This window comes from Lytechinus variegatus, chromosome 1, assembly GCF_018143015.1.
Source record: "Lytechinus variegatus isolate NC3 chromosome 1, Lvar_3.0, whole genome shotgun sequence".
Lineage (NCBI taxonomy): Eukaryota > Metazoa > Echinodermata > Echinoidea > Temnopleuroida > Toxopneustidae > Lytechinus > Lytechinus variegatus.
The window spans coordinates 30,869,956-30,887,015 of record NC_054740.1 but is presented as its reverse complement, the minus strand read 5'-3'; the positions used below and the strand labels follow the sequence as shown (position 1 = coordinate 30,887,015).

At 36.2% G+C, this 17,060-nt stretch overlaps 1 protein-coding gene across 4 annotated transcripts in view; it reads left to right on the top strand.

The window, feature by feature from the left end:
* Positions 1 to 17,060, top strand: part of LOC121411116 (TBC1 domain family member 1-like) — a 76,623-nt gene that overhangs the window by 32,928 nt on the left and 26,635 nt on the right. For all 4 annotated transcript variants that reach the window (XM_041603644.1, XM_041603659.1, XM_041603651.1 and 1 more), the window contains 2 exons: positions 869 to 967; positions 8,243 to 8,366. In XM_041603644.1, the coding sequence (XP_041459578.1) occupies positions 869 to 967; positions 8,243 to 8,366 (223 nt within the window). The remainder of the gene's footprint in view (positions 1 to 868; positions 968 to 8,242; positions 8,367 to 17,060) is intronic.

Here is a 17,060-nt window from a genome sequence, read left to right as displayed (position 1 = left end):
TACCTATAATTCTTTTGTTTTTAGTGTGATTTCACTTTTGTATAGTGTTTTTGTATTGAATTCATCTAAATTTAAAATCCAATTAACACCGATTTATATTACATGTATTTAGGACATGATTCTTTATAATTAATAATGATTCAACCTTCAATGGTTTGTCCGTGTATCTGAAATAGCCTGTTCATGGACCTTTTGTTCATTAAAATCCAGTAATAAGTATCATTGTTATGCAGGAAAATACATTGTTATTCATTATTTTTGCACAGTATCTGAATACATGCCTGTTCATTTCCTATGACAAAGCAAAGTCTGAAAATGGAATATCTTTGAAAGCAGGCAATCTAATGAGGAAACTTCTAATAATGTCAGAATGTCATTAACGCATGAGTAACATACAGAGAGCAGTGGGACATGCAGTGTGTATGCTACATTGGGTTCAATTTCAAAGAGTTGAGGTATTCAAAGTAATCTGTAAATGAGTCTTATTTATTCCATGTTGAATTAATTGTTTCATATTACATTACCTTTGCTTTATACTGGCGCCCTTATTTTATTCAAATGTTTTCATGTGAAATTGATTATTAGGTATACATTTTTTTTTACATATACCTCAAAATACTTTGATTTACATATTGAATTCAAGATGTTTAACGTTAGATCCAAATCCACAATGTAAATGTAAATCTTATGATTTTGCTAGTTAGTATTCACAACCAATCTGGATTTATGTTAAATCCCTGAAAAAAAAATAGTGTGACTCTTCATGATATTTTCCTTGAAGTCAGACAGAGGTGTCAAAAAAGTGAATTTATATCCTTCTGATTTGTCCTCAAATTCTGTTTCTTTTTTTCTTTGAATTGATATCTAGGGCATAAAACAACCTGAGTACTTTGGGTTTATCTGTCGGGAGAAGTCTTCAAGCCTCAACTACATGTGCTATGTTTTCAAGTGCCAGAGTGAATCCGTGGTAAGTCCTCTATCTCACACCAAACGATTCACACCTTATTTCCATGCAAAGAAAATAAACTTTACAGTAATTTTTGTGTGAAAGTCAAGAAATTTCACTAGGTTATTTTCAAGAGTCAGTTATATACATGTAGGTTTCCTTTTACCAGTACCTTTAATTAAGGTACAGTGTAGATAAGATATCTGCACTATTTGGTTCACAGGACACAAACTCGTAGATAAGATATCTGCACTATTTGGTTCACAGGACACAAACTCGTTGATGCACCATTTGTAACAGCAACAGCTACAACTTAACCTCAGGCAACCATTTATGCTCTGTAAATTTCTTAGCTTAAGAATTGATATAAAAATATCATAGTAGGGGACTTATCCAGAATGAGGCGACAAATTTCATTCCAATACAAAGACAAAAATCACATTATTTTGGATATTTACCCCAAAAAATATTCATTTAAAACCATAATCTATTGTGTTTGTGAATGCATAAGTTGAATCTGTTCACAGATGTATCCATCCATGGGCTATTAAAAGTTCCTTGTCTATTCTGTTAGTATTAACATTGACTTGACATAATTTCTTTTTATAATTGGTGTGTATCGCCTACTCTTAAATAATCACTAGCAGATCTCTACTTTGACACAATCAACTGGCATACTCAGCAGGAACTTCCTCTGCCAGTCTCGCGTTTTGTTGTGTGTGAGATTTATACCATTACACTCATTTTATATCAAGTCTGGTAATATGCACAAAACTAATTTTCATGAAAACCAAATGGAGTACAGAGGTAGGTCTTTAATGATGTGGCAGATCATTAATGATGTAATCATGTGTAAACATAGAATGCTTGCTTTGAAGGCCCTCTCTCCAAGCATGTCTAATGAGCATAGAAAATGATTTAAAGAAAAATTTAAAAAAATATAAGGTTTGCAGTGAGATTGTCGGGTAGAAAAATATAACGGCAGGTGTCAATATGCACCTGATGGTGCATGTATTGTATTATTGTTTATGAAGAACATGCATTGATTGGTGTAATATTCATGTATTCATAGAGAATATTTTTATGGCGATTTACATACAGATTTTAGATTCTGAAAATGCACCTCAGCCTGTTTTGATTTTGGGAGTAAATTCTCCACAAAGTGCATTATACTATTCCAAATAAGTACTATCTTTACGTTTAAGCACTAAACATTAATGATGTGGGGTATATAGTGAAAATTTTTTTTTATAGGATGAATTTATCTTTTTGCAATTTTTATGGGATGTTCAGTCAAAGTGTGATATCTATTTATTTGTTGGCTTTAATTAAGGGTAATGTTTTTTCAGGTATAGGAAACAATATTCACTTTGTCAATTTGGAAATTCATCTTATTTCACTCTGATATGGCCCCAGAATTTATGCGAGCAGTTGGCATCAGCTTTTGAATAATGTACGTAACAATCTATAGATAATTATCAAATGAGTATGATATTTGCTATTGAGAAAAAGCCCCATTACTCTGGGAAAGACATACATGTAGTGTGTAGATCTGATCCTTGGAGACTGGGAAAGTCTTTAAAGATAATAACTAGTTTGATTTTCTTTGGAGCCTTGGCTAGTCTCATCACCAGAGATGTGGTGGAAGGGGCCTAGGGGGGGGGCTGTAGGCTACCAACCTTTCTTGAGTTTGACTTCAGGCTATTAAGAAATACCCTATGGAAACTATTACCCCTTTCATAAACCCCATTAAAATGAATTAGGCGGCTAATAGCAGCATAATTTGGTCGTAAAATTGGAGGAGGACAAGAGTTATCCGCATTACTCTGATGCTGCTATTATCCGCATAATAGCAGCATCGGGATAAGATTTTGAGTTTATGAACGCATTTCCAAATAATGCGGATAATTGCCATGGTGCGGTCACAAGGTCACCCTTTTCCAACACAACCGCATCGGAGGGGGCGTGTCCAGTTGTCATGGCGATTATCCGCCTTTTTCAGGACGGGCGCTCGTAAAAATAATGCGGCTTATTTTCGGAGTTTATGAACGCAATTTTTATTGAATTATCCGCATTACTCTTAGGCGGCTAATTGGAGGATAGGTTTATGAAAAAGGTATATATTATCCCATATATGGTATTATTAGATTCAACTTCAAGTCCAATGTTGGTATTACATGTAGTTATTCTGTTAGTGATCTTATACCCCTTTCATAAACCCAATTAAAATGAATTAGGCGGCTAATAGCAGCATAATTTGGTCGTAAAATTGGAGGAGGACAAGAGTTATCCGCATTACTCTGATGCTGCTATTATCCGCATAATAGCGGCATCGGGATAAGATTTTGAGTTTATGAACGCATTTCCAAATAATGCGGATAATTGCCATGGTGCGGTCACAAGGTCACCCTTTTCCAACACAACCGCATCGGAGGGGGCGTGTCCAGTTGTCATGGCGATTATCTGCCTTTTTCAGGACGGGCGCTCGTAAAAATAATGCGGCTTATTTTCGGAGTTTATGAACGCAATTTTATTGAATTATCTGCATTACTCTTAGGCGGCTAATTGGAGGATAGGTTTATGAAAAGGGTATTAGAGGTTGATTTTACCTGCTTATTCAAGGTCCAACAGGCAACACCAATTATGAACTTGATAACAATCACATTATTGAAAGTCCAACACCTGTAGTGGTGTCAATTAAAGCAACATTTTTATGACTAGTTCGGTGCAGTGTACTTGATGCACCAATAACTATTTAACACCAGTTTCAAACACCAAACCAAAAATTACCCAAGACCTACGGTATTTCAAGCTTGTGTAACTTGTCTACATCACAAACATCCATCTGTGAAGGTTACATCATGACCTAGTTATTATCATTGCTAGGTCATGTGATATCGATTGAGATGATGGATAGCATCACCAGTATCATCTGGTTACTGGTCACTGGTATCATGAGATGGTATGAAAACCTTGCCCATGTAATAATATAGCATCTTATGCAAGTGAGAGAGATGAACTCGTTCAGACTGTGGTTCAATAGGAGCTGACATTTTCTTCTGATCTTTTCTTTAATAACCTACTGTTCACACCTGTCCTTGCGGTCAGAAATCTTGGCCGCGGAAAGAATATGCAAATTGTGTCTATGGGAAATGTGCACCGCTGCTACAATCGTGAATGGCACGCCGCACATTTATCACACAATAGGTGGTTTCAGACCGCCTCGAAGTTCGTCAGTTCCAGGTATTCTCTGTTCGGGAAATTTACCCTGATCAGAAAATACCAGGTATTTTGGTCATGCGAAAGCAAACTACGCGGAATTTCCCTGAAAGAAAATACCCACTAATTAGTAGGTACTTGGCGAAATTACGAGAACTTTCGCGGGGATTTTTCCAAGGTCGCAGGTATTTTGGCAATGTGAAAGCAATTTTCGGGAACTTTTAGCCCAGCGTGTCGCTAGGCGCGGGAGCTGTGGGTGGCTGTTGGGCTGGTGATTTTGAATCTCGCGCCTTGCCTGCTTATCAGACCATACTGCTTGTAACTTCAGGAACTTATCCCGAAGGGTATGTTTCGGGGCGGTGTGAATGCAGGAATAATTAATGGGTATTTTTCAGCCTAAAAAGTTCTCGTAATTTAATGGGGATTCTTGTGATCGAGGCAGTTTGATACCACCTATAGTGCATGTAGGTATTCAGTAAAAACAGCTGTGCTTCATTGATTCCCACCTAAGATCACTCTCTCCTCCAAAGTTTTCTCTGAACCTCTCATTTGAAGAGAGAGTTCTAGATTGGAGGAGAAGTTTTGGTTGTGTTTAGGCTTCCCATGAGGAGACAGAATCAGCGTTTTCAAATGCCATTTCAGATCGCTGATCGCAAACGTTCAAGGAGTGCTGTTTATGCTTTGTTTTTCAGAGGTAAAATCACGATTTGCAGCTGGCTTTGCATCGTAATTTCCGTTGAGCAGGAAAGCAAAGTCAAATCAGAAGCACCAGTTCTTGAAAAAAAAATTCAGAGTGTTGTTATGGTCATTTATTATTTAAACTTCAAACAATTTCCGATCTTTCAGTAATTGCATGGAGCTACTTGACATAGCCATAGGATTTTCCACCATGGTGAGGATAGTAATGAGAAAAAATAAACAATATTGAAGTATACGTAAGAAAATAATAAGGCATCTATCTATTCATGCTACTTTGGCTTCTGGCTCAGCGATGTCTCTCCACCATAACTCATGTTCCAGAATCATACATCATGATGACAAATAATAGATGAGTAGTAATAGTGATAGTACTTAATTGTACATTGGTCATGATTAGAACCAAGGAGAGGAATGGTGATTCTGTGGAGGTAAGCCCCTGTTAAGACCCATGCAACTTTATTTGCCCACGGATTTTCATCTCACTGGAAATATGTACCAAATGATGTCAATTAAACACATTTGCGATCGTGGTTCTGTTTATACTCCCCCAGAAACCCTAATTCTGGTCAAACAACGTTTTGAAACATACAGGGTACCTTTTTGTAAGTTTACGATCAGCGTTCTGAAACATTGTTTAAATGAAAGAAGCATGGACGAAACCATGTTTTGGACTAATTATGTATGAAATTGTTGATTCTGGGCTAAAAAGTAGAAGCATAAACATGCCCTTTAAGAGGCAGGGGATTCTCCTCCATGCACTCAGACAATAGTCTGAACGTAGGGAATGAGAGAGGAGATTAATGGGGAATGGGATGAGATGGGCGATAGAGGAGACAAGGTGAGAGGGAGGAAGGAGGGATGGATTGGTGCCAATCATGACAATGAATAGCATCACCATTACCATCACCCAGCTTTACAAATCACCATCTACTCTACAAGATGACATGAGTATCATTGGTGATTAACTTGTGATGAAATAATCTGTGCTTATAATACAAGACCTAGTAATCACGTTTGCAGGGAGAAGAGGTTAAGTGTGAAATGAAGGATGAAAGATCGCTAAAATTATTATTAAATAAACCATTATAATATTTTGTCACATTTTCCTCTCCCTAAATTGTACCCTTATGTTCCATGCACACAAGGTTGTTGGAAAGTGCACCCTTTTTCCTGAAATAGGCAGTTTTGATACCCTGTACAAATTGCCCAATCAATTCCCTCCCCCTCCCTCCGACCAAGTGACAATTTATCTTCATTTATTTCTAGAAAGTGCTTTTACACCTACATGATCATAAAAAATCTGGTATTTGTGCATGTGAAAGCAAAGGACTTGTATCGTCCCAAAAAGAAATATGCATGCACGATACTTTTCAAAATTACAAGATAGTTGCAGGGATTTTTCCAAGTTGTGGCAAGGTGTTTGCAGTGTGAAAGCAAATTATAAAAACCTTTGATGTGAGCCATGAAGAATATCCGTTCCGATGCAAATAGCTGCAAAAGTCTGTTTGCAGGTTCAAGACTATAAGAACTTTCTTTTTCAGGCAGGTGGGAAATGTACAAAATAATTTATTTTCATATTTTGAGACTTTTGGTCTGTTTCATACTATAAACAAATACTATCATAATAGCTTTGCAATTATGGTAAAAACAGAAATATTGATTGGCTGCTGAGCCCAGTTACTATTGTAGCAACCATGAAGACAATGTTACCATTATCTTTTATGTGAAACAGACTTTTTCATGTCAGGATACACCTAATGATAAATAAAGTCAGGGGCATGTGCAATTCATTATTTGGGTTGTAGGGAAGTTATCAATTATTACTGATACCATAGCAACAGTCATCTCAGTCTACTTTGCTAAGTTTGCTTCATGTTCTAAGGCCTTTGAGTATGGGTTGTCTTGTCGTAATTTATGCTTCATGGTAGCTACACTGTGCAATGATACATTGTCTTGCCATGGTAACCTTTAAGCCGAAAGGGAACAAGGTGACCAAAATAATTTTGTTCACACCTGTTTCTGAGAAAGTTTGTTCATCTTCCCTTGCTTGTGTGGGCCTATTGGTCAACGTACTGTACTGCTTTATGAATGAAAATTAAGATCAATATTTCAGTTTCAGTTTGCATTCTTTAGACAATAGTTTTTTTTATTGATCACTTGAGAAGCTACAAAATTGAATAGGACTATAGCCTGACAGGGTTATATACCGTACTTATTTGACCTTTTATAATAGAAATGACCTTTCAAATTTAAGTCTATTAAAAAGTAGGCCTAGTACAGAGTACAGAAATGTCAGTTTATGGTTATTATATGAATTTGGAAATTAATTCTATTTACTGTGATAAAGAATATTTTCAACTGAAACCTTTTCTTGAAAATGTGTTAAATAAGCAAATTTATCAGTGCAAAATATATACACATATAATGTTCATATAGGCCCATTTTTGTCTGGCCCACCAGTGATGAAGGCAAGACTAAGGGATCCAAATGTCGTCCGTCCGTCTGTCTGTTTGTCCGTCCGTTACAAACATTATGACACATAACTCCGCAACCATTTGTCACTTTTCAACCAAACTTGGATGGTAGATGAACTTAGGGGACCTGCATGTAATGCTGCTGTTGGGGTCACATGATAAGGTCAAAGGTCATTTTCAGGTCAGCGTTAAAGGTTACGTGCAAGACTCTCTTATGATACATAACTCCGCAACCGTAAGTCACTTTTCAACCAACTTGGATGATAGATGTACTTAGGGGACCTGCATGTTATGTTGCAGTTGGAGGTTATGGTAAGGTTAAAGGTACTTTTCAGGTCAATGTTAAACTTTAGGTGTAAGACTCTCTTACGATTTATAACTCTGCAACCGTAAGACTCTTTTCACCCAAATTTGGTTGTAGATGTATTCAGGAGACCTGCATGTTATGTCTCAGTCAGAGGTCACATACACTGTAAAAAATGATGTGCTAATTTAGCACTTACAGTGCTTGTATAGTGACTGCACTACGAGTGCTGACTTTCTAGTTCAAATTTAAACTAGAAAATCAGCACTCGTAGTGCAGTCACTATACAAGCACCTTAAGTGCGAAATTAGCACTCCATTTTTTACAGTGTAGTGAGGTAAAAGGTCATTTTCAGGTCAATGTTAAAGTTTCATGCAAGACTCTTATGACACAGTTTATGTGCAAGACTCTTATGATAAATGTTATTCCATCCCAGTTATTTTACAATGAACTTTTGATACAATTCTGTTGCGTGCCCTCCCAAATCACATTATTTCTGGTTACTTTCACAAGTGGGCAAGACACATCACTCATGCCTTGCTTTCGTAATACCACTTCTATTTTTTTTTTTTTACTGTTTCTGTCTTTTTGCTTCTGCAGGTTGAATGTATAATGAACACATTGAGACAGGCTTTTAATGCAGCTCTTCATCACAACAAACTACACATTATCTGTGAAACCTGCCCCATGCACAAACTACACAAGTTCTGCCAAGAAGTAGAAGGTAAGTTTGTACAAGTTCTGACAAAATTAAACTGGGCCATGATGGAAACGGTCAGAAACCAATGTGCTCACACCCAGCTCTATTCCAAGGTGATACATGTACACCATAGAATACTTGTGTATAATAATTCATGCTTGCTCCTCCCAGTCTTTCAGTTATAGGGACATGTTTTTACAGAAATTCACTTCCAGAATAGATTGATTCACCTCAAAGTAGAATTGATTTAGTATTCATCTATTTCCTCTCCAACCATCCCCAAAAGATGAGCCTCTAGTGCATGGCGATATGTCTCATTTTTACTCCCATGCTACTCTCAAGTGTTATTCTGAGCTTGAAGTCTTAAAAAGATGTTATATAGTGTGTCCCAGAAAAAACGAAACCGAGATTAAGCGATGATTTTTCATAACTTAATCACAAATACAGTAGACAAATGGCCTACCATTGTAAAGCTTGAAATCATGAAATCATAAGTGAGCAAAAACAATTTCAAGAGGGGATACCAAAAAGTCATTTTGCAGGCTCTATCTGGGTTTCATGCATGAATGAAAAATAATTCAAGTAATTTCAGATGAAAGAGGAGATTTTAAGCTTTGCAATGGTAGGTCATTTGTCTATTGTATTTGTGATTAAGTTATGATAAATCATCGATAAATCTCGGTTTTGTTTGTTGTGGGATGCACTGTATATGTTTTCTCTTAACTCCAGATATCCAAATGCTGTAATGCTCCACAAATGAATCGTAATAGAATGATTAAAGAAATGGCTACATATTGGTGTAAGTAACGCTGTGCACCAGAGGTATAAATGATTTAATAGCTTTTTGCAAATAACATTCTACATCATGCTGATTTTTCAGTGGTGTGATATATTCATTATATGTGCCCTCAAATGCTTCCATCATTTTAAATTTTATATTATGGTTCGGTAACTAGTAACTCATAGAGAAGTTTACAAATAATGGATTCATAATTACTAAATAATAAAGCAATATATGAAATTAAAATAATCATGAAATAATTTTACCTCAAAATTATTTTAGAGTGTGGTTTGGCCCGTCATAGGGGGAATGATAATTACTAATTAGTATGCATCTAGCATTAACTAAATTTACCATTAACAATTGTGGGACCCAAATAAAAAGAGAGCTTTCCCGTAGTTACTGACTTGTAATAGATATTGGATAGTTAGCTAGCTAGATAGTAAAAGTGTAGGACATGTAGTGTAGGTTTTCCACCTCTCTAACATTCCCACTCACCTCTTATGATTATAAATTATTTTGGGATTGTGGTTTGGATATTGAGAAGATCAATTGAATTATAAATAAGGTATGCATGGTGGTTTATAGAAATGTTTTAAAGAGGAAAAACTTCTTTAGCTGTGAATGATGAATTTGCATGATTAAGAGAGTAGCCCAATATTGTAGAGATTATTATCTTGTAAGGAAATTCTTGTCAAAACCTGGATAATGTATGCATATTATTTGAGGAATATGATTTGGGGATATCTTTTAACACTTTGAGGATAGGGAGGTGAAGTTGAGAGTGTAAGGATGGGCAGATACTGGTGTGAAGTGAGTGGGTGTGCAACTGATTGGTGTGAATACCAATCTAAGGGGGGGTGAAGATGAAAATAGAATAGAGTGGGATGAAGGTAGAGGGAGGGAGGAGAAGGGAAGGGAGGTGGAGGGATTTAGGAGAAGAGAAAGAGTGGGGGGGAGGGAGGGAAAGGGAAGGGAGTAGTATTTGAAGGAAGGTGGAGGGAGAGGAAGAGAAGGATGGTGGAGAGATGCAGGGGAGGTGAAGGGAGAGGATGGGGAGGGAGGGAAGGGGGTGAGGAGCTAACTGCCTTAAAAAAATTTAAATTCTTTGGTTTTGCTTGTCAGTTTGTATTTTGATCAGAGTTTGTATCTACATGTACATGAAAATGGTAAATTCATTATTTTCAACTGAACCTGGATATATGCGGGCTGGGATCTATGGAAAATGCATATAAAATATACCAAAGGGGTAAGCAGGAGTATCTTCCCGGCTGTATGATCTTTGTCATTTAATATCCGACATCGATCAAAAACTTTGTCAACTCTGACTAACCCCAGTTTCATTTTGTGTGATTAATTGATATTCAATGTTCCATTTCCTGAATAATGCATATATGCTCTAAGAGTAATCAAACACAGTTATCTAAAATCAATAGAAACGAAGAATATGAGAAAAACCCACGACAACAGGAGATTAAGATTTGACTTAATGTAAATTTCAATTTGTTTTATTAAAGAAAGCCATGATCTTGGAGATTGCATTATTGGTGCCAGGATTCTGCATTAGGGAATAGGTTTCTTTACCCTCCAAATAATAGCTCTGAAGCTCATGCTCATTTTTGTTCATTTTTCTACTCGCGTTTTTTTTTACTGAAATGAAAGAAAAATTATGGGGGGGGGGGGGGTATCTTCAAAGGGGAAGACCACCCTAACAAAAAAGTTGCTTAGAATAGAATGTGAAAAAGGTCAGGCGAATACAGAATTTGAATATTTAGAACACCAACAATTCATATAAAATTAGCTCTATTTTTCATTCGGTTCAATGCCAACTCATCTACTATCATTTGGTCTACCATCAGTTCGTTCAATATCCACATGGTTAGATTGCCATTTCATCCACTCACCATTTCATCTAATAACCAGTTGGTCCTATAGCCATTTAGTCAATACCATTTGGTCTAATTAGACTAAGTGTTTATTGGGCAAAATAAGTGAAAAGTAAACAAATATTGGACCAACTGGTTATGAGACGAAATGGTCATAGACGAACTGGTGATTAGGCAAAGTGTTAATTGGACCAAATTGTTGTTAGACGTAATGTAGATGGACAGAATAGCATTAGACTAAATGAAGGTAGACCATGTGGTGAGTGGACAAGTTGGCAGTGGACGAATTGGCAATTTACTGTTTTGGAGACTACTATCAATCAGCATGATCACGAACCAATCTCCAATACTGTCTGTTTGGCCATGGACTGAGAGTAGGTAGGTCCAAGCTCCTTGGTCCATGGTTGGCCCATTGCAGAAAACTCTCTTTCATTACAAGTTAAAACTTTGTCCTCAATGGTAAAAACCTTAGAAACAGGGCTCACAAAAAACATGGTTCTCTGGTAGTAAACATTGATTGAATAGGGCCCATGAACCAATACAGAATCATGCATATCAAGGTGGATAAATTATATCCCTTGTATTGTAGAATGAAGGAAGCAACTAATAGAATCAGATCAGTGATAGGAGTCTGGTTGAGAGGGGAATCACTGTTGATTTGATCATCAGACAGACACACACCAAGGAAGTCATCAATTAGTTTTAATCTTGTAATCCACTGATGAAGTAAATCATGTAAAGAGACCTCAGAGAGCTTTCACATTGGTGTTTAATACACTTAACTGTGGGCAACTTTAGAATTCACTGATAATGAAGTAAATCATTTAAAGAGACCTCAGAAAGCTTTCACATTGGTGTTTAATACACTTAACTATGGGCAACTTTAGAATTCACTGATAATGAAGTAAATCATTTAAAGAGACCTCAGAGAGCTTTCACATTGGTGTTTAATACACTTAACTATGGGCAACTTTAGAATTCACTGATAATGAAGTAAATCATGTAAAGAGACCTCAGAGAGCTTTCACATTGGTGTTTAATACACTTAACTGTGGGCAACTTTAGAATTCACTGATAATGAAGTAAATCATGTAAAGAGACCTCAGAGAGCTTTCACATTGGTGTTTAATACACTTAACTATGGGCAACTTTAGAATTCACTGATAATGAAGTAAATCATGTAAAGAGACCTCAGAAAGCTTTCACATTGGTGTTTAATACACTTAACTATGGGCAACTTTAGAATTCACTGATAATGAAGTAAATCATGTAAACAGACATCAGAGCTTTCACATAGGTATCTAAAAATGTGTAATTATCAATGTTCATCATTCAGTTTCGCTTATAATTTGAGAAATATATTGTTACGATACTGCAACAAATAACAATGAAAATTTAGTTTTAAATTATATTTCTTTTTTTTATTACAGGAAATACATGTAAATAAATAAAAAAAATTGAAACAAAATATCTTACATCTCTTGAAGTGCTGGTTATAATCCAAAGTTATGATCCAGATAAAATCCAAGTTGGCTGGCGAAAATCCCTTAAATTAAAGTTTACAATGATGGCGATGATGAAACTGATGTTGAAGCACAATGAATAACAAGAGTCACTGTAATGAATTGAAATGTCCGTGAAGATGTTGTTGATGATGATTAACAGTCAATTTCAGCAATCCATGGGTTGAAACGCATTCATTAAAACAGGTTGTTGATCTCAACGAGAACTGAGAATTCCTCTCTCAAAGTAACTGCAAATGGTGTGCACATTGATGACGTGCAAATAATTCCACAGAAGATAAATATTCCAGGTGGAAATAAACTCTGCTCTGACATAAAGTCTGGTGTGAAACTCTGAGTTCTGATCTGATATGACGTCATGTGATGATCTCCCTGAAGAAACTGCCAGCTTATATACAAATTATTCACTATTCTGGAAGCTTATAGTATGGTCTACAAAAAGAACATTCCCCTTCTTTCTGGAGTTATCAAATTCTAGAAGACTATTGAATGACCTCAGTGAAATTGACAATTATAAACAACATAACTACTCCTATTGTTCATTTCCACTACCACTGGGAATCTTATTGTGTAGCAATCTCTCTTCAGAAATAACAAAATTCCTCAGCCTATTAAGGAACATGCCTAACAAAGCTTTAGTGAGACATTCTGGAATGTTCTTAATCATTCTATGCTATGAATATCCTAAAAGAGAAAATAACTACATAAAATGAATACTTTAATGTAATTGCTCTTACAATTCTTATATAACAATGTTTCTTTCCAAAGAGAGAATTTACCATGTAATATGAACTTGTTGATTTTGAAAAATTATTTGCTTACACTTCAGATAATTCTTTGTCTAAATGTAACGATCATTGACTCTTTGGAGCTCATATTATGCGCCAAGAGCTGGATGGCCCTTGCTAGCCTGGTTCAGTTGTACTACCCGACAAATAAGCAATAAATAGCATGTTATAAGCGTATGAGATTGATTAGGGTCCCATTTTAATAAATATTGTCTCAGGTATAAGTTATTCGCCTATTCATTACCACTACACGATGAATTTATATTTAATTTAATGGTAGGTACATTCTTTGAAGCTCCTTGGAATATCATGAGCCCAACAACAGGCAGAACATGCTTTTCCCTGTCAGAATGACAAGACATCTATAGATAAGAAGCGGTATTTGTAATGTGAACCATTTCTTAATGCCAGGCTGGGATCAAACTGTCCTATTCATTACACAATACAGACACCGTGTTTACAAAGTGACTTGGCTCAGGGGTTTGACGTGCAAGCTGTGCTCAACACGGCAACATGATCGCGTTTATACTGAAACAAAAAAGACGAGTTTGACACGTCCTGCGGATCATTGTGTTGAATACTGTCTGCTTGGACTGCATCATGAAGAAGCAACCTTTTACTACAATACATACATAGGATTTAACAGATGTAAGTCCTTTGGAATTTAGCTGTAGATTTGAGGAATTTTTTTGGGATGTAATTAGGTGATCTGTCAATCGACAGATCAACTATTAATTTCGTAAGAATTTTCTTTTTTATTATTTATTTATTTATTTCTTAATTTTTATTTTTCCACCCTTTTCTTGTTACCATAAAATCTCCAAATCTACATCATCAATTATCTTCAAACTATCATCTGATATGGGGACTTATCATGTCATGTGCATGAAACAGGTTCAAGGTCAAAAGGTCATCATGACGTCATCTAGACGCCATTTTGTAAAATCACATAATCAATCATATCTTCATTATCAATTGTCAAAAATGAACAATATTTACATCACATTAACTTCAGGTCAAGGGTCAACTGTCCATGTCATCAAAGGTCATGTAAAGGTCACGACGTGCGCGTACGCGCGCGTCAAAATTTTAAAATGCTCAAAATCACTTTTTGACCACAGTAGAGTATGAATTAGGTCATTTTAAGCATTTCAAAAATTTTCGCGCGCACGGTTACGCGCGCATTTCCGCACGTAACGGCACTATAAAACATAGGATCACCATTTTTTTCATATCAATGCATCCGTAATAAAATTCTGAGTAATTTGATACCTTGATCAACTTTCTACGACAAGTAATAACGGAATTAGCCTCCATCAAACTTTACAGCACGCGTGCGCGCGCGCACTAACCATAGGCAATATATGTGCAAAAACATGCCTATACAAAATTCATTATAGCTCTTCAGGTAGTCTGTTGACCCCCATTTTTTTTCATATTCGAATGGAGTATAGATGGGAGATATGATTTCATGTCACATTTGACCCGAAATTATATCATAACGTCATGAAAATGACGTCTGAACTCAAAATTTCCATTTTGCTACTTATGACGTCATCATAATTATGCTAATTTGACTCTAACTCTGTAAATATTGGTCAATTTTCGCTCAGTTTTCAATATGTTGTAGCTGAGGACATACTCTTTCTATTGTGATGGCTATATTAACATTTAAAGGAATGGATCATCCTAAAAAAATCCAAGTTAAAGAGTTATGTCATTTTCGCTCATTTTGTGTGCAATCTCTATGGGAAATGACTTTTTCTCAAAACTGGATTTTACATTCCTCTATTTCGCGAGCCATATCTCCATTTTTTCTGGTCGGTTTTCTTTGAGCTTTGAGTATGTTGTAGCTGAGATTCTAAGCTATCGGAAATGTTCATTTATTTTCCGATCAGATGCCTGAATAATCCTTTTATTTCACTTGCAAAATTGGATTAGAGATCCTCTTCATTTGCTTATGTGTAGAGTCCTTGGCATTGTACATGTCAGTTGTAGTGGTCACTAATGATCGTAAACAGCACACTCACCTTTGACCTGTGACTCGCAGACTGTGAAGTCTCTGAGATATGGTACCTAGCTCTCTCTCTGCCTTATCTCTGCTTTTTTTTACATCATCACAAGACGGATGAAACTGCAACTTTCCTTTCTGACACACTTATCAAAGTTTTCTTCTCGAGTAAACATCAGTTTTGTGAACGTCGTCAACTTAATACTTTTGTGGGTTTCTATCTCACTTGGAGCAAACGTCATAGCCTACATTGTATCTTCCACCTCATCTCATATACAAGTTTTGTACTACCGTTTTTTTTGTTATTCACCAAGAGAAAAATCCAAAAGAACGTGTGTGCTAGCCAAGTCAGTTTTCTTATAACATCTGTGTGGTTTTGTGTCAAATATTAGGATTGTACAATAATTGGAACATTATATTGGAGGATTTCTACTTGGATTTGTCTACATGCCTTAAGTTGGTAAGGTGCTTGGATATTGTCATTCAATCATATAACCAACCCCCGTTTCAGTATAAAAGTTAAAATATTGCATATTAAAATATTAAATACATGTATATCATGATACTGTATATATCTGTCACATAAAATTCCCTTTTCTCGATTTTCAAGTTATCAACACATTCTTTTCAGAATGACAGAGTTAGTTTTCATCATGATGATCATATTAATCTAAATTAACATGTAGATTGTATTCATGATCATGAGAATCAGAGACAGATCACCTAATTCGTCCTCGTGACGAATTAAAATTCTAGTTTTTCATGTATTCCAAATACATTTTATGTAAGAGTTTGACTGAAGAGAGAACCTTTTCAACATTAAAAAAATGAACATTTACTTCAGTTTCAATTATTAAACAAAAAAATTGCAAGGGTTCAGTTGCCTATGGAATACCAATAGATGAAATAATGCCATTACAAATCGATTCACATATTTTATACATGCAGGCTACATCTATGTCTCTTTAATCTAATTTAATAAGACAAGTTTACTCTTGGTTGATGGCTATGAATCGATGTCATTGACCTTAGAGCTCTCCGCATTATCCACAAATGACGAAGAATAAGTTATTCAAGGATAAAAAAATAGAGATATACCTTACAGACAATCTTATGGGCAACAACAGAATTTTTACGACCCCTAAAAGGAGTATTTTTACCAAGATTAAAACTGAGCGAATGCAGGGGCACAGATATGCCGTGTTTGACCTAGGTCATGCAGGTTAGACAGGCTTTCTGTTTACACACGGAAAAAATAGGCGAGTCTGACTCAGCTCGCGGGTTAAAACCTACGATTTTGGCAGATAAAAAAAGCTGTGTTCGACATGGCTCGCAGATCACATTGATCGCGTTTACACAGCATAAAATTGCCGTGTTGAGCACGGTTCACGTGTCGAACCCCCGAGCCAAGTCACTGTGTTAACACAGTGAGAGAAACAAGCATCAGTTTGGGGCTGTTGCTATGGTAACAAACTGGAGATGAGTATGGGCAAGGAGTAACTCCTTGGTATGGGCTTGCATTTGTTTTTGAGGAAAGGAAGAGAAAGAACTATGGAAGGAGAAAGTGGGGGGGGGGGGGAAGGAAGGAGAAGATAGTTGAAAGAAAAAGGGAAATATGGAGATGTTCAAAGAGGAGAAAGAAAGGGATGGAAGCCAAAAGGGTGGAGCCAGAAAAGAGAAAAGAGGTGGGAAATGAATGGGAATAAGGGTGAGGATTTTAAAATATAAA